This window comes from Mobula hypostoma, chromosome 23 (genome assembly GCF_963921235.1).
Source record: "Mobula hypostoma chromosome 23, sMobHyp1.1, whole genome shotgun sequence".
NCBI lineage: Eukaryota > Metazoa > Chordata > Chondrichthyes > Myliobatiformes > Myliobatidae > Mobula > Mobula hypostoma.
In genome coordinates, this window is record NC_086119.1 from 20,988,662 (window position 1) to 21,007,515 (window position 18,854).

General features: G+C 42.9%; 1 protein-coding gene across 2 annotated transcripts in view; it reads left to right on the plus strand.

Annotated features, from left to right (window-relative positions):
• ankrd13b (ankyrin repeat domain 13B) overlaps window positions 1-18,854 on the plus strand; it is a 475,933-nt gene that overhangs the window by 365,140 nt on the left and 91,939 nt on the right. For both annotated transcript variants that reach the window (XM_063031175.1, XM_063031176.1), the window contains exon 5: window positions 7,217-7,360. In XM_063031175.1, the coding sequence (XP_062887245.1) occupies window positions 7,217-7,360 (144 nt within the window). The remainder of the gene's footprint in view (window positions 1-7,216; window positions 7,361-18,854) is intronic.

Sequence of the window (18,854 nt, forward strand, 5' to 3'; positions counted from 1 at the left end):
TAATGGATAAAGGCAGTAGATGTCAACATGAACTTTAAGGTTTTGATAAGATCTCTCTTGATTAGGAAGATTAAGGTATATGGGATTCACAGTGAATTGGTTGTTTCAGAATTAGCTTGCTCATAGTAGACAGATATTAGTAGTAGATGGGTTGTTTTTTCTGGCTGGAGGTCTCTAACTTGTCTCTCACAGCATCAGCACTGGAGCCTGTTGTTTGTGATGTATATAAACGACTTGGACAAAATTCTAGATGGGTTGGTTAGTAAATCTGCAGACAACATAAAAATTGGTGAAGTGGAGAAGATCATCAAATGATACAGCGGGACTTAGATCAGTTGCCCTCAGCTGGCTGGGTTTGACCATGGATATTGTATCCTAGCAGTCTACATAATGCACAAGCCAGGCCAGTTGGAGATGGAGAGCATGCAGCAGGTTCTGTCTCTCCACACAGCTGATGAGTCCAAAGGAATGGCAGAGAGCGATACAGTTTGGCATCAGCAGTGTCGTAGAAATTGCCAGTCAGTGCTGAACTTAACGTAGGACTGACTCATGGACTCCAGTTCTGGGTTTGTCCTCAGGGTTTACTTCCCACACCTTCCCGTGAGTAGGTATAGCAGCAAAGTAACAGATGTCAAATAGGAGTCGGATAGATTAAAAGTGAAAGGATGAACGCTTAGAGGAGATATGAGGGGCAGGTTTTTTTTAACTAGAGAGGGAAACAGGTGCCTGAAAAAGTGCGCGAGGTATTCTAGGAAAGGTAGATATGAAATAGTGTTCAAGAAGCTGTTTGATAAGCACATGCATATATAGGGAGTGGAGGGATATAGATGATGTGCAGGCAGAAGGGTTTAGAGTAATTTGGTACCATGTTCCACACATTGTGCCCGACGCCAGCCCCCAGGCCTGAGTCGACGTAGTAGTAGTAGTAGTAGTATGTTCCACACACTGTGGGCCAAAAGGCCAATTCCTGCACGGTACTGTTCTATGCTCACCCAGCAGGGCAGAGACAAGTCATGAAGTGATTCAGCCCCCTGGTGTCCTAGGCTCTGTTTCACAGGTCACCATGTCTGGTTCCGTAGCCTGTGCAGCTGATCGTAGGCTCTGACCAAAATATGGCATCCGGGCGCCTATTCATATCTGACTACCAAGCTGCATGATGTGAATCGGTAGCTTCAATTTTCTTTAGGAGACCCCTGCTGGGAGGGAGCCACTCACTCCGTTCGGCAATGTGATAAGGCCAAACTCTCAATTTCGTACAAGTACTATCCAATTAGAGCCAGGAGAAGGTATAAAAGAATCTCTCTTCCCCTACTATAGCAGAGACCCAGTTTATAAACCTTTATGAACAGATGCACGAGTTTCCTTCTGCTTCTCCAGCCCTGCTCCATAGTTCTAAAATTACGTTTAATCATTTACATCAGCACCAATTGCCTGTACAAGCCCATATTCTTTGACATTTTATAAACTATGAGAGACATAAATAGGGTAGGCAGTCAGAATCTTTATCCCAAGATAGAATTGTCAAGTGCTAGAGGACTTGCAGTTATGGTGAGAAGGGGAACCTTTAAAGGAAAGCAGTTGATATTTCAGGCTAAGACCCTCTATTGGTGCTGCCTGATTTTGCTAAGTTTCTCCAGCATTTTCTGTGTGTTGCTCAAGACTTCCAGCATCTGCTGAATCTCTTGTGTTTACATTTAAGTGAAATGTGTGGGGCAAGTTTTTTTTACACTGAGGGTGGTAGATTCCCATAGGAGACTGCTGGCACGGGTATAGGAGCAGACACAATAGTGGCATTCAAGAGGCTGTTAGCTAGACACGTGAATGTGTAGGGAATGGAGGGACACGGATCATCTGCAGGTAGAAGAGATTTAGTTAATCTTGGCATTATGTTCCGAGACAATATATTGGGCTGAAGAGTTTGTTCCTGTGCTGTACTGTCCTTTGTTTAATTTCTATTCCCACAATATCCAGATATCATTGTTACTTCACCACAATAGACTGGACGTCTCATTGGAGGAGCTCAGCAAGTCAGCAGCATCTGTGGAAATGAATAAGCAGTCGACATTTCAGGCCGAGACTATTCATCAGTCCTGTAGTAATTTTATGTATTGATTATGATTATGATTATGAGGACACGCAGTCCCCTTTTATTGTCATTTAGTAATGCATGCATTAAGAAATGATAAAATGTTTTTCCAGAATGATATCACAAAAACACATGACAAACCCACTTAAAAACTAACAAAAATCACATAACTATAACATAGTACTCCTAGCACCGAGCACCGAGCACCATCTCTGCCGAGCGCTTCGACCCCGACCCCGGCAACAGGCGATACACAAAGCCGAGGATTTGGGGCCTTCGTCTCCGGAGATTCTCGATCACACAGTAGCAGCGGCAGTGAAGTAGGCATTTCGGAAGATACTCCAGATGTTCCTCTGCGCTGCTCACGGCTGTCTCCATCAAATCCGGATTGTGCACGGCCCCTAGTTACACAATACGATATTCATTCGGAACGGCTGTGTGCGCTGCGTCGTGCCGCCATCTTCTCCTCCCTCTGAGGAGAAGCAAGTGACATGTATCACGTAACATATATTTCATGACACATGTGAGTGATGATAAAGCTAATTCTGATATGGGTCTCTGTTGTGGATTGAGAGTGGGAAGGGGGCGGGGAAGGGGAATCATGGTTGGGAAAAGAGGAAGGGAGAGGGGAGGAAGCAGGAATCACCAGAGAGACATCCTGTAATGATCAATAATCCAATTGTTTGGAATCAAATGGCCTTGATTGGTGTCTCAGGGCTGGGTGTGCCTGTACCCACGCCACCCCCTGCCCCTGACACTCCTGTGCCACCTGTCCCCACACCCCACTGGTGGCACTCCACCCTTGCCGTTCCAATATCCTTTGCTCCTGCCAGATTTACAAATTTGCTTTCCACTGCACATTGACAAATAGAGTACTGTGGAAATGTCTTAGGAAGCCTAGCTATAAATGTGTGTCTAAGACTTTTGCATAGTACTGTACTACCTCAATATACCTATGCCTGGAATGATATGTCTGGATGGCATGTAACCAATGGCTTTTTGCTATTTTTTGGTATATGTGACAACAATAAACCAATCTAGATTCAGATTCAGATTCAGATTCATTTTATTTATCACATGTACATAAAAAATACAGTGAGATGTATCATTTGTGTTAACAACCAACAAAATCTAATGATATGCTGGGGACATCAGCAGATCAATAAGTCAATAAGTTAGTTAGTTACTGCCTGTTATGTCGCTGGCATTTAGGGTAGCAGTGAAGATCCTTCACGTCTGCTGGTGCACACTGATATGGAAGGATTCTTCATTGCTGTTTCCCTAACAATTTTTTTGACCAGTCAAAGTTGTTAGCCCTGAGCTGAACTCCCAAACCTGAAGGACCTGTGAACCACTCTTACTCCGATCTCTACCCTTTGACATGTTTGGCATGGGTGACCCTACCAAGAGTCAACGCACAAGGCCCTGACTCCAGCCGACATGTCTGTCCAGGCAAGCCTCCAAAACCTACGACAAGGTTGTAGTCCTCTCGGAGGAATAAATCAATAAAGGAATCAATAAAGATGCGAATTTGTGCAGCATCCTGATCCAACGCAGATGACATTGATTAGCTGAGTTGTTCCAGCATTTTCGTTTTTGTTTAATCTGGCATTTTCCACCTTGACGCGCCATTTGCTGAAACTACTCGAAACAATTTGATTTGCGCTGCATAATTATAAAGGCCTCTATCAAATCACCCCTGCAGTTTCCAACATAAATGCTTGTTAGTTTTATTGAAGCTCCAAAGGGAAATTGAGATTATTTTCCCCATCCTTTCCAATCGTTCACTTGTGCTGTACAAGTGATCTGTCTCTCCGTGTAATTACGCCCCCGGGATAATTCATTTTGCTCATTAGAGACTGGTTGTCCTAACATGCTGTAGAAGGTTTTGTCGCCCCAGGCTCAAATCCTCCAGGCTCCCTGCCGACTCATTGCAAACTGTGCAGCACATAAGCTGTCCTCAGGAGAGCAGATGAAGACTGCAAAAAAAACAAAGCAGTTTACCAAGACGTAGAATCACCTCTGGAAGTAATATCCATGCTTAATGAGGTGTTGCTGAAAGAAGCTTAACCTGTTTGGTTCCCTTTTCACGGACTTTTAGGATCAATCCTTGCACTTCCTGTAATCTGTCAGATGTAGTGTAAGGAGCATTCTAACGGGCTGCATCACTGTCTGGTATTGCGGGGGGTGGGGTGGGGGGATGCGGCTACTGCACAGGATCGAAATAAGCGGCAGAGAGTTGTAAACTTAGTCAGCTTCATCATGGGCACTAGCCTCTGTGGTATCCAGGACATCTTCAAGGAGCGGTGCCTCAAAAAGGCAGCGTCCATCATTAGGGACCCCCATCATTCAGGTCACGCCTTGTTCTCATCAGGGTGGAGGTACAGCAGCCTGAAGGCTCACACTCCATGATTCAGGGACAGCTTCTTCAACTCTTCCATCTGATCTCTGAATGGACATTGAACCCGTGAACACTACTCACTACATTTTAATTTCTATTTTTGCGCTACTTATTTAGCTTAACTGAGGGCCTCCATCAGTCAGAGTTCACCATGGATATTGTACCCTTAGCTGTCTAGATATGCAAGGCTGGGCAGTACGATACAGAGAGCAAGCAGCTCCCCCTCTCCACGCATCTGATGAACCCAAAGGAACGGCAGAGACCGATGCAGTTTGGTACCAGAAACGTCGCAGGGAGTTGCCAATCAGCATTGATCTCAATGTAGGACTGCCTTAGGGATTCCAGCTCCAGATTTTTCCCTTGGGGTTCACTCCCAAAGCCTACCCCATGAGTGGGTATCAGAGTTTTCCTTCTCCAAGATGAGTTGTCAGCCACAGCTGATGAGACCCATCTGCCCAAAGCGACTGGTTTTAAGGCACCAGTAACCCACCTTTTCTCCTTCTCCTGTCAGTAGAGGTGGATCCGCCGGGCTTAGTAGCTAATCCACATGTGAAGGCCAGGAACTGGACTTGGTTGTCAGAGGCTATTTGAGGCACAGGCTATTGGGAGCATTTAATACGTAGTGGGAGTTTGGCCCCATTACCACCCCCAGCTATTACTACCTTAAGGATCCTGTGCAGCAGGATCTTAGAGATCTTTTACCAGTCCATTGAGCGAGTGTAGTCTTCGTTGCAGCTTTATGTTGGGGGAGCAGCATTGGCGCTGGTGATGCAAAACGACTAAATAAACTCATCAAAAGGGCTGGATCTGTCCTTGGCTCTTTTGAGTCAGTGGTGGAAAGGAGGTCACTAAACAAACTGTTATCTATTATGGACAACCTCTCCGTGACCTACTGAATAAGCAGCAGAGCGCCCTTTCAAACAGGCTCGTTCAGCTCCGCCGTCACAAGGATTGTTACAGGAAAACTTTCCTATCAAATGCAATAAGCATATACAATAGTTCATCTCTGTGCGACAGGAGAACACACATCATAGTACAATAGTCTCTGTTTATTATTTTGTACATTATTATTGGATATTATTGTACATCGGTACACTATTTTTGTGTATATTATTATTCTGCATTTATTGTTAATTAAGCACACTGCTAAGCATGTTTTTAAATGTTGCTGCTGTATCGAAATAATTTTCCACTTGGGATCAATAAAGTATTATTAGTTTAATTATTATTTTATATATGTATTTACTGTAATTCACAGGTTTTTCAATTATTATGTATTGCATTGTACTGCTGCTGCAAAGGCAACAAATTTCACGACTTTTTTTTAGATTATGAGGACACTCAGTCCTCACTTATTGTCATTTAGAAATGCATGCATTAAAAATGACACAATGTTCCTCCAGAGTGATATCACAAAAAAACAGGACAAACCAAAGACTAACACTGACAAGACCACATAATTATAACATATAGTTACAGCAGTGCAAAGCAATACCATAATTTGGTAAAGAGCAGATCATTGGCACGGTAAAAAAAAGTCTCAAGGTTCTGATCGACTCCCGATAGTCCTGATAGCAGGCAGCAGAAGGGAGAAACTCTCCCTGCCATAAACCTCCAGCTGCCGACAACTGCCGATGCATTGGAAGCACCTGACCACAGCCGACTCTAAGTCCGTCTGAAAACTTCGAGCCTCCAACCAGCCCCTCCGATACAGCCTCCCGAGCACCATCCTCTGCCGAGCGCTTCGACCTTGCCCTGGCTGCCGAGCAACAAGCAAAGCCGAGGATTTGGGGCCTTCCCCTCCGGAGATTCTGGACCACACGGTAGCAGTGGCAGCGAAGAAGGCATTTCAGAAGTTTCTCCAGATGTTCCTCCGTGCTGCTCACGTCTGTCTCCATCAAATCAGGATTGTGCACGGCACCCTACTTGACAAATAACAGATATCATTCACCGGAGTGGCCGCTGCGCGCTGCGTCGCGCAGCCATCTTCTCCTCCTCCCGGTGCTGGTGATATTAAACGTGATTCTGATTCCGAATTTTCCCACATGCATGGAGTCCAATGTCAATATTTATCAAACAAAAACTGTTTCTAAATTCAAGATTCAGGATTGCTTATTGTCATACATCAATACACAAGCGTAAAGGTGAATGAAATTATTTTTACTCCAGATCAGATACAGCATGTAAAAAAACACAATAAGCATAAAGAACACAATAAGAAAACAGAATAAATATAAATACATAAGGTTAGCTTATATACATACACTGATTGTATGTATATAATGTGATGCTAGTTACAGGTCTATCAGTACATAGGGTGACTCTAACAGGAAATGATAATGTAGTAGTCATGGGTGTTGTAGTGGGGTGGGTTAATAATTCCACTTTTAGAATAAGGACTTAGAAAGAATTCAATTGAATTATGCTGTTTGGTATTTTGATGCCTGATGTGATCATGTGAATGATGTTAGCAACCGGACTGCTATACTCAGTCGCAGTGCAGGGTCTTGAGCACAAATGGTGACAATTCCTTTTCCCAGACAGATACTGCTCAACCTACTGAGTTCCTCCAGCAGTTCATGTTTTACACAATATTCTGCCCATTGTAACCAAGTTGCTTCCAATGTTCGCAGTCTGATTCACAGTTTAATTGGCTTTGCTTTACAAAAGAGTCTGCTGCATCCAGTCGATCCGATGCTAATGGTTTGCTCCCTTGCTTGGCTTTGCAGTGCCCCTGGTCTCCAAGATCTGTCCAAGTGACACATACAGGGTTTGGAAAAGCGGACAGAACCTGCGGGTGGACACCACATTGCTCGGCTTTGATCACATGACCTGGCAACGAGGAAATCGTAGCTTTGTCTTCCGAGGACAAGGTCAGTACGAACTAACTGGCTTTCCTCCCGCAGAGCGCTGGCTTCTTAATTTTTGGACAGTAAAATGTGTGCAGTTCCCCAATCTTACTCAAAGCACCTCAAGGGTAAACATGTTTCTGAAGTGCGGTAGTTTCTCTTCATAATGTGCTCCTATAAGCTATTATGGCATAACATGGTTGTTTATGGTTCCTGTTCAATACAGAATCTTGCTACACGCTCTCTGTACACAGCTGTTCAACATTCTAAGAGCTTGTGGAGGGAGTAGAAGAACAGACTCTTCAGTGAGTGTTTTCATTACATACAAAGAGATTGATTCGCTTCTATAAGATAACAACATTACTACTAGCCTCACCTAGCTCAGAAGCCCCAGTGGGCAGTTTACTAGAGATCGATGCCGCTAATTTAACCTAGAAATTAAATGGAGTAAGACTTGGCACAGGAAGAAAATTGAAGTAGATATGTAAAGCAAGGTCGTGGGTAAAACAGGATCAAAACAAAAATAGTTTTTTAAAAAAGTAGTCCCACTCTCACGTCTGAGTTGGGAAGTTGAACAGTCAGTTTTCAACAGCACACATTCTTCCCCAGAGTAGTGTGGACAGCCTTCTAGCACCATGTGAAGCCCAGTACAATAGCTGTCCTGGAGTTTGGAACTTGTATATTTTCACTCATTTACACCTGACTTCCAAACCTTTCCACAGCTGGCCAGGCAATGGCCAAAGCATGCCTTTTCATTGTCAAAGTTTCAGATCATTAAACCAGCTAACACACTTTTCGTCCCTCTTCCCTCCGGAAGAAGGCTCAGGAGCTTGAAGACTCATATGGCGAGATTTGGGAACAGCTTCTTTCCAACTGTGATAAGACTGCTGAATGGATCCTGACCCGGATCTGGGCCGTACCCTCCAAATACCCGGATCTGCCTCTCGTTTTTTTTGCACTACCTTACTTTCCATTTTTCTATTTTCTATTTATGATTTATAATTTAAATTTTTAATATTTACTAATTTTTACTATTTTTAATATTTAATATTTGTAATCCAGGGATTGGGAAGCGCAGAATCAAATATCGCTGTGATGATTGTACGTTCTAGTATCAATTGTTTGGCGACAATGAAGTATAAAGTATAAAGTAGGGACTCATTTGCCTGCCACTAGTTTTTCATTGTGTCATTACATGGTATCTTTGTCCTGTTTCAGCAGGTCACTTCGATCTGGTAAAACTTCACTAAACATGATGCTGTGAGGAACTAAAGAATAAAAGATATCCTCTTTGGAGCAATGGCATTTCTCTTCTGTTACTATGTACATTATGGGTGGTGGGGTGGAGATATCCCTCTACCAGAGATGTAGGGTGCTTCTTCCCTTCACTAGCCTGTAGGTCACCTTTGGACAAGGTTAGCACCCCACCCCCGATCAGGGTCTTGTGAAGCCATGGGAGCAGGTGTGGTGGATGATCGTATGAGCAGCTGCTGCCTATCACAAGTCCTGGTTTGTACTGTACCTCAAAGGCCATGTCTTGAGGACATGGAGTGTGCTACATTAATAGGGTTCATCTAATCTTTACCTGTAAGTTTAAACTTGGTGCACTACTCCACTACTGACACCCCTAACAAGAATCTCGAGGAACTCTGCAGGTCAGGCCCCATCTGTGGATGGAAATGTACAGTCGATATTTCAGATTAAGATTCTTCCTCTGGACACTGAAGTAAGACTGAAATCCAGACCACAGATCTGCTTGATCCACTGAATTTCTCCAGACTCTACAACTGATGGTCTCAGTATTATCTCAAGGGTTCAAAGTCTTATTTATTATCAAAGTGTACAACTCTGAAATTCTTCTTCTCTGGGTAGCCATGAAACCAAGAAAGAAAAGAAAGGCAGCACGACGATCAACCCCCAAACTCCTCCTCCCGCACACAAATCCCTCCTCCTCCTGCACACAAAGACAAACAAAAACAGAACAGGCACATCAATCCCCGAATCCCTCCTCCCACAAAAATACGAACAAAATCGGAACAGGCACAAGTATTATTTGTTTTACTTTTGCATTTGCGCAGTATGTCTTTTGCACATTGGTTGCTTGTCAGTCTTTTTTGTGTAGTTTTCCGATCTATTGTATTTTTTGTTCTACTGAGAATGCCTGCAAGAAAATGGATGGCAGGTGACATATATGTAGTTTGATAATAAATTTACTTTGAACTTTGAACTTTGGAAAAGAGTACAGTCGACATTTCAGGCAGAGACCCTTAAGGACCCTTTTCCATATACGCTGCCTGACCTGCTGAATTCCTCCAGCATTGTGTGTGTGTGTTGCTTAGAAATCAGTAGATGGAGTGAAATAAAGATGATTTAAGACCTTGAAAACTTTTCTCATCTTGGTAAATTTGACCCCTGAATAATGAACCTTTATTCAGATGCCTCTCTCATTACTAATCAAAATCAACGCGTTCCTTTCAAGGGAAGGAGTTATCTGCGGGCTTGAACATTATTCTTTGCTCTTTCCATTAGCAACGTGGAGTGACTTGCTGTTCTATTGTCACTCACACATTTTGAAGCTCTGCAGGCGCGTGCAATCTGTAACTGCAAATCTGCCAGCAAACATAAATAAGAACAAAAAGGAACCGACCAGTGAGAAGGTATCCTCATTGTCTGAAAGGGCAACTGTCAGCGATGTAACGTGCTTCGGTTGTGCATCTCTTAGTAAACTCATAATATTGTGTCAAGGGAAAACATTCAGTCTTTCCTAGAAATGACTGTGTGTTAACTAAAATAGGAAACAGAACAATATAGAACAAAGCTGTCGTGACAATCAGGCAAGCTCGCTCACTGGGATTCATTGAGCTTACTCAGTTCTGTTTATCTCCCTGCTCATTTTTCATTGGATCAGTAGCCAAAGCATAAAATGCAACAACCTCAAGTTGATTTGCGGTGACCATCCGCTGGAAATTTGCCAAGAGCCATGATGGTCAAAGACCATGATCGTCCACAGCAGACGACTTGGCACATAATGATAATGATGACGCACTGGAAGAATATACCACGTGATACAGCACTGAAACAGGCATTTTGACCTCCCAAATCTGCATTATACAGACCTTCCACTATTTGCAGTCTTACTCTCCCCACAACCCCAAAGATTCTATGAGTTACTGAACGTGAGGTCTACCATAGGTGGTATGGTAATGTATGAGCAGCACAGTGGCGTATGGGCGGTACCATTTCCTATAAGTGGCACAGTAGTGTATGGGCAGTATGGTAGTCCATAGATGGCACAGTAGATGAGGGCAGCACGGCAGCCATTTGGTAGCATGGCAGCATATGGTTTAGCGCATCACTTTACAGCGATCAGTGCTCGATTCCTTCCACCGTCTGCAAAGAGTTTGTATGTTCTCCCTGTGACCGTGTGGGTCTCCTCTGGGTACTCCAGTTTCATCCCACATTCCAAAGACCAATGGTTAAGGCTAGTGAGTTGTGGGCATGCTATGTTGGCGCCAGAAGTGTGGCAACACTTGCGGGACGCCAAGTGCGATCGTCGCTGATTTGAGTTGGTGCAAGCATCTCAGAGCATGTTTTGATGTTTCCATATACATATGACAAATAAAGGTAATCTTTCATCTTTACTAATTCCCACGTCGTTGGGAATTTGGAGGAAATTGGAACATCTTGAGGAAAACCTTACAGCCACAGAGAGACCATGCAAGGCCAGCGCAAGATGCATCAGAGGACAGTCTTGATCTGGAGTAGCAACCCATCAGCTCTACCAGCATGCCACTGGCCTGCTCAGCTTATACTTACCCTCTCACTCCACCTTGTAGCATGATGAGACCGTACAGCATTACTCAAGACGGTACCTAGTAAGCCCGGAAGAGAGGAGTGGTAGGCACCTATTTTTCTGCAGATTTTTGCATGTTATCCCGAGTGATTTGTTGTTATAATGCATCAGATGTAATTGCAAAGGTGTTCTTCAGCTGTACATGAAAATCAAAGACATTGCAGATGCCGAAAATATGAAATAAAAAAGGAAATGCTGGAAAGACTCGCCAGGTCAGGCTGCATCTGTGGAAGAAGAAACTATTAATAATTCAAATCTCATTTGAATGGGGTCACTGATCACATGGAAAAATTTAAGTGCTATTAAGTATTTAATTTGCATGGATGTTCTTGTAAGCATTTATTAGTATCTTAATTAAATTTACTATTGTAAAATGCTTTTAATATTCTTTACTTGCTTAGTTACTTAAATCTCTGGAGTAATTTTTAAATCTCTATCAAGGATATTTAGTGTCATAAAATATTGTACACGATAGCAACAGGCCTTTGGACTCAACTCATCCTTGCTAACCATGATAATTGCCTGTGCGAACCCCTTTGCCCACATTTTACCCCCAAACTTTTTATGTCTGCGTTTGCATCCAATTGTCTCTTACAAACTCTGTAATTGTATCTGCATCTGCCTCTACCACTTCTTCAGGCTGCTCATTCGGGCTGCTGAGGATGTTCTACGAGTCTGTGGTGGCCAGTGCTATCATGTTTGCTGTTGTGTGCTGGGGCAGCAGGCTGAGGGTGGCAGACACCAACAGAATCAACAAACTCATTCGTAAGGCCAGTGATGTTGTGGGGATGGAACTGGACTCTCTGACGGTGGTGTCTGAAAAGAGGGTGCTGTCCAAGTTGCATGCCATCTTGGACAATGTCTCCCATCCACTACATAATGTGCTGGGTGGGCACAGGAGTACATTCAGCCAGAGACTCATTCCACTGAGATGCAACACAGAGCGTCATAGGAAGTCATTCCTGCCTGTAGCCATCAAACTTTACAGCTCCTCCCTTGGAGGGTCAGACACCCTGAGCCAATAGGCTGGTCCTGGACTTATTTCATAATTTACTGGCATAATTTACATATTACAATTTAATTATTTATGGTTTTATTACTATTTAATTATTTATGGTGCAACTGTAATGAAAACCAATTTCCCTCGGGATCAATAAAGTATGACTATGACTATGACATTCCATATAACCACTGTGAAAAACTTGTCCCTCACATCACCTTTATATTTTCCAGCTCTCAACTTATACATATGTTCTCTAGTTTTAATTACCCCAGCCTAGGAAGAAGGCTCTATCTACCCTATGCATGTTCCTCATTATTTTATAAAGTTCTGTCAGGTCACCCATTAGAGACCTATATCCCAAAGAGGGTAAACACAACCCTATTCACTCTCTCCATTTCAGACAACACCCTTGTGAATCTCTTTTGCATCCTTTCCAATGCTCTCACACGATTCCTGCAGTATGGCGATCTGAACTGTGCACAATTTTCCAAGTGTGGCCTGACCAGTGATCTGCAGAACTGCAGTGTGACATCATAACTCTTCTACTCAATGCCTCATACCATAAAGGCAATCCTTCTAAACGCATTCTTCACTACCTTCTCCTCCTGTGTTGCCATTTTCAGGGGTCTACGAACCTGCACCCCAAGGTCCCTCTGTATATGAACACTGTTGAGGTACCTGCCATTACCACCATATGCCCTATTAATATTTAACATGCCTGAGTGTATTAACTCACATTCGTCTGGATTAAATCCCACATGTTAACCCTCTGCCCGACTTTCCAACACTTCTTTATCCCTTTTTATGCTTTCATGACTTTCTTCACTATCCACTGCTCCACCATTTCTTTTTTGTCTGCAACAGACTTAATAATCAGCTTAACTATATTCTCATCCAAGTCATACATAAGAACCAGCAAAGATCCCTGAGGTATGATTCCTCACAAACTGCATGGTAGTAGTTACCAGGAGGATGGGTTTTAATCATGCCAGTAGAGGAACAGACTTTGTTCAAGGCCTTGGGAATAACTGACTTGCTTTCTATCAAAAGGGTCTCATGGATTTTTTTTCTGATTTACATAGCTGAACATCACATTTAAAGACAAGCTGACATTACAATATCATATTCTTCGGTGCCCAGCACTAAAATTCAGCCGAGATATTTATGCTCAGTCACCATGAGCGATGCCATCTGGAGCTTATTCCTGGTTCAAATGTTCAAAGGTTCATTTATTATCAAAGTATGTATGCAGTATACAACTCTGAGATTCGTCTGCTCCAGATAGCCACAAAACAAAGATAACCATGGAAGTTGTTCAAACTTCTCACCCTGCACAAACAAATGTACAAATCACCCCAAATTTAATTCATAATGGCAACAAGAGCATCAACCTCCCCACCACGCAGAAAAACAAATTGGCAAACTGTGAGAACATCGAAACTCAACCTCCCCACTCAGAAAAAAAAACTTACAAATTGTGCCAAATTTAAATCACAAAGTGGCAGCTAGGGTATGGTCATCTGGGGTAGTAAGGTTAAGGAGGAGGTTCCTGACAAAAAGTGATCCAACCAAGACCACAACAGTGGAACTGGCGGAAGAAGATGACCCATCACAACAGCAGTGAAGACAGAGGAAGACTATAGCAGGGAAGGTCCCCAGTCTTCCTGGATGCCAATAGACCCTGACTTCAATCTGTCATAGGCCTTGTGATGGGTGCCCATGCATCAGTCTCCCCACGTTAAATAAAGTCACAGACAAGCGTTCACCATTGAGGAATACTCCTTTGGGAGAACATCATACTCAACTTGAGAGATCACACCAATTGATATAAAATCCTTTGACCCAGAAGCAAATAAGTATCATTTGCTCATTTCTTCCAAGTGAGCAATTAACTCAAAATAGATGAACGTTATGAGCCTCCAGTCTGCTGCTGCAACAACATTTATCTAATAAAAGCATCTTGTCTTTCATGTTGCAACATTGTACGTGAAGCTACCAATACGCAATTGATTATGGCACTTGCCTTAAACAATGGAACAAAACACTAGATGAAATCATTTCCTCTTGAATAGATGCTGCCTGCAATTTGTTGTTATGTTTTAATCATAACATGTTTCAGCACCATTTGTCAAAGAAAGAAACATTCAAGGTTCAAGATTGTTTATTGTCATTCTTCAGTACAAGAGTGGAAAGCGGAACAATGTGATTATTACTCCGGGTCCAATGCAAGAACACATTAAGCACAAATAGCACTGTAGGAGCCATGCATCTGTTCCCTCTCTGCATTGTATTTTGTGCTGCATGTTCGTTTTATGGTAATCAGTCACAACAGTGGGGGCATGGTAAAAATTGAAGGGAATAAGTTATGTATTCGTACTTTGTTCGGCTTGGCAAGTTTCTTACTTTGTTCAGCAAGTTTTGCAGCTTGGGGCCGAGGGATGTCATATCTTTTGTTGACCACAATTATGCTCAATTTCGCTGAGTTATGTTTAAGTATGCTTAAGTTTCATTGCTTCAAGATTATATGATTGCTGATTACTAACAAAAGATCGAGTACATATCTTCAACTTTTGCTACAATTGTTATTGGAACTGAAGGTGTGTCAAACAAGTATAACGAATCTGTGGGGGTCGCAGCAGCGGCAATTGGTTTGGTTAAAATTGGCCGCTACAAACACAATAAAAAAAAGAACAAAATAAAACACAATAAATTACATGATTGAAGTCTCCTGGAATTATGAAGAGACTGGATGCTTAACACAAAATACTCTGCAGATGCTGGGGTCAAAGCAACACGCACAACATACTGGAGGAACTCAGCAGGTTGGGCAGCATCCGTGGAAACGAACAGTCAATGTTTCAGTCTGAGACCCGCTTGGCCCGAAACATTGACTGTTTGTTTCCACGGATGCTGCCCGACCTGCTGAGTTCCTCCAGCGTGTTGTGCGTGTTGCTGTCCTAATGATTGTTTTGTAGAGAAACGATGAAACTGCAAAGCTCTCCCAGTGCATTCTTGGTATTAGTGCTCAGGGTGTGTGGCTGTAGACAGTGGTGAACTCCCTGTGCAGGCAATATGACTGGCGTTCAACTGCATGATGTTCAATTGCCACAGAACGACAGCTACCCAAACCCTTGTCGACGTACACACAGATATCTTTAACACGTGTACACAACATGTATTGTTAATCTCCTAAACATTTGCAATAACAGCAGTTTTAGTCTTTGAATTTTTTTTTGTTTTCAATAGCTGCGTCTGGTGATAGTATTGGAGTAGAAATTTCCTCTTTGTTGAATGTACTAAAGGAGCAATATGCAGGTACTTCCAAAATAACCCCTATGAAGGTAACAGATCCAAATTTTGGAGGCAGGGTCCAATGTTCACCTGCTACTGTATAATATGTTTGGCTCATGCAACAGAGGCCCAATGACTGTTAAGAATTGTTGGAATACCTCTCCTCTGACTGAACCTTTTTTTCTGCTTTTAATCTGCCAAAAAGTTTGTACTCAGCAGAATTCATTGAACCGCTCTGAATTGTTTGATAAGCCAATAGAGCCTGTTAATGGAACTGCAGTGTCTAAGCTCCCAAAGTGGCAAATCAATTTGTTGACATATTTTATTACTGGAGTCACTGATTATTCAGTAATTGATTATGTGGGCAGAGTGCTGAAGGAACGATCCTTGAGGAATGCCGAATGCTATTAACTTTTAGTCACTTTCATTGAAACCTTGGCTCAGAATAATTGAATTTATTCACCCATGCTGTAATGCGTTTTGTGTATTGGATTTTTGTCAACGTGTATGCACACATTGAAGGATTTGTTTGGTTGATAAGGAGCTGACATGATTAACAACGTGGCCATTAAAGTCATGGTTAGGTAGAATTTTAGATCCAAGGTAAGCTGGCAGATAAACCCTTGCATCATCAAGAATTGGACTTCCTTAAATTATTTACTTGTTTTGACCTTTTAAATAAAAACAATCATTTCATTTCATTGAGAAAGCTCTCCTGAAGTTACTTAGACTAGCAAGCATCATCTGTTAGCACTGAGCGGGAAACAGAAGGCTAATAAACACGACAAAGTCTGTAGATGTTGGAAATCCAAAGCACACACACAAAATGCTGGAGAAACTCAGCCGGTCAGGTAGCATCGAAGGAAATTGAACAAACAGTCGATGTTTCAGGCCAAGACCCTTCTTCAGGACTGGAAAGGAAGAGGGAAGACACCAGAATAAAAAGGTGGGGGAGAGAAGGAGGAGGACAGCTGGATGGTGATAGGTGAAGCCAGGTAGGTAGGAAAGATAAAGGGCTGGAGAGGAAGGAACCTGATAAGAGAGGATAGCAGATCATAGGACAAAGGGAAGGAGGGTAGGACCCAAGGGGAGGTGATGGGCAGGTGAGAAGAGGTCAGCAGCCAGAGCTGGGAAGAGAAGAAGAGAGAAGGGGGAGGGAGAAATTGACATCCATGCCTTCAGGTTGGAGATAGTGTTCATGGGATTAATGTCCCTTTAGGAATGGACATTGATCATTGGAGGATCAGAGGTGGAGACGGTCAGTAACTTTACATTCCTGGGTGTTGCTATCTCAGAGGACCTGTCCTGGATCCATCATATAAATATGATTGTGAAGATAGCACAACAGCACCTCTACTTCCTCAGGAGTCTGCAGAGGTTCAGCATGTCATCAAAAACCTTGGCAATCTTCTATAGGTGTATGGTGGAAAGGGTGGTGACTGGCGCATTATGGCCTGGAATGGGAACACCAGTGACTCTGAGTGGAAAATCCTACAAAAGGTAGTGGATTCGGTCCAGTAAATCATGGGTAAAACCCTCCCAACCACTGAGCACATCTACATGAAACATTATTGTAGAAAAGCAGCAACCATCGCTACCCAGGCCATGCAACAAGAATTCTGCAGATGCTGGAAATTCAAGCAACACACATCAAAGTTGCTGGTGAACGCAGCAGGCCAGGCAGCATCTCTAGGAAGAGGTACAGTCGATGTTTCGTAGAGGACTAGTCCTGACGAAGGGTCTCGGCCTGAAACGTCGATTGTACCTCTTCCTAGAGATGCTGCCTGGCCTGCTGCGTTCACCAGCAACTTTGATGTGTGCTACCCAGGCCATGCTCTTTTCTTTCTGCTGCCATCAAGTAGAAGGTACAGGTGCCTCAGGATTTGCACCACCAGGTTCAAGAACAGTTACTACCCCTCAACTATCAGGCTTTTGAACAAAAGGGGATAGCTACATTCATTCTAATTCTGGTGTTCCCACAGCCAATGGTCTCACTTTAAGCACTATATATCTTGATCTTTCATGCTCGTTATTTATTGCTATTTATTTATATTTGCAGTTGCAGTTTGTTGTCCATTGATCCTGTTTACAGATACCGATCTATAGATTTGCTAATTATGCCCGTAAGAAAAGAATCTCGAGGTTGAATGTGGTGACGTGTATACGCTCTGATAATAAACTGATCTTTGAACTTTGACAAAAAATGCAACTTTGATAATTGATGCAAGATGAAATAGAATGACAGATCATGAATGCCCTGGGGTGAATCTTGTTAGTTTCAGCTCAGTGTCTGTGAGCACTGCTGTGTGGTCCTCACACTCATCTTTTATAGACGCAGAGGTCCGATTAACGTGACTACCCAGCACACTCGCTCCCCTGGGGATTGCAGAAGCAGAAGGAAATCTGAGCGCCAAGTGGGCCTCTGGCACCTTACCTGAAGCCTTGTCCAAGACACGCTATTGTGGCCTTTGGCACCCATTTTTCTCACCGGGTTGGAAACTCCCAGTCCAATTCATTGGCCTGTCATCATGTTGGTGACAAAGCCGCGTCCAATGGGAAATAGTTGGCAGTTGATTATTGGCTGTCAGATAGATTTGGTCCTGCTTGGGACAAAATGCTTTTCTATTTCATGTCAGATTTCTGGCATCTGTGATAATTTGCTTTTGGTTTAAAATATCTAAAACAATGACCTATGAACTGAGTGCCAAAGCTATAGTATGGAAACAGTACTTGGCATTCTACGCTTATCTTCCAGTGGCTTAGAGAAGGATATGTGGGAAAATGATAAACACAATAGATTCTGCAGAATCTGGAACACACACCTAATGTTGGAGGAACTCAGCAGATCAGGCAGCACCTGTGGAAAGGAATAAACAGCTGATGTTTAGGCCAAGGCCCTTCGTCAGGACTCTCTGCACACAAATCAATGCCCGACAGCTCATGGGATCCTTTTTGACCATTCAGCTAGTACAATATTTTTCTCCCCACGTTCCTATTAACTCCTCTCCAACTCAAAGATTAGAAGTATGTATGCAGTATACAACCCTGAGATTCGTCTTTCCACACACAGCCACAAAACAAAGAAGACCATCAAACCAGTTTAAAGGAATACATCAAACTCCCAGTCTGCAAAAAAAAGGAACAAATCATGTGAACAGCAAAAAAAGCAAGTGAAAAACACAGAATACAAAACTGTAAATCACAAAGACAACGAAAGAGTCCAGGCATATTCAATTCTATCCAGCACTGTGACTCTTGCTATCTGCTGTCCGCAGTGCTAGCCTGCTCCGATCAAAACAGCAATAACGAAAAATGGTATCGCCTTTTGAAGATACCCTTGATTGTGGGAAGGCTCATGCCCAAGATGAAGC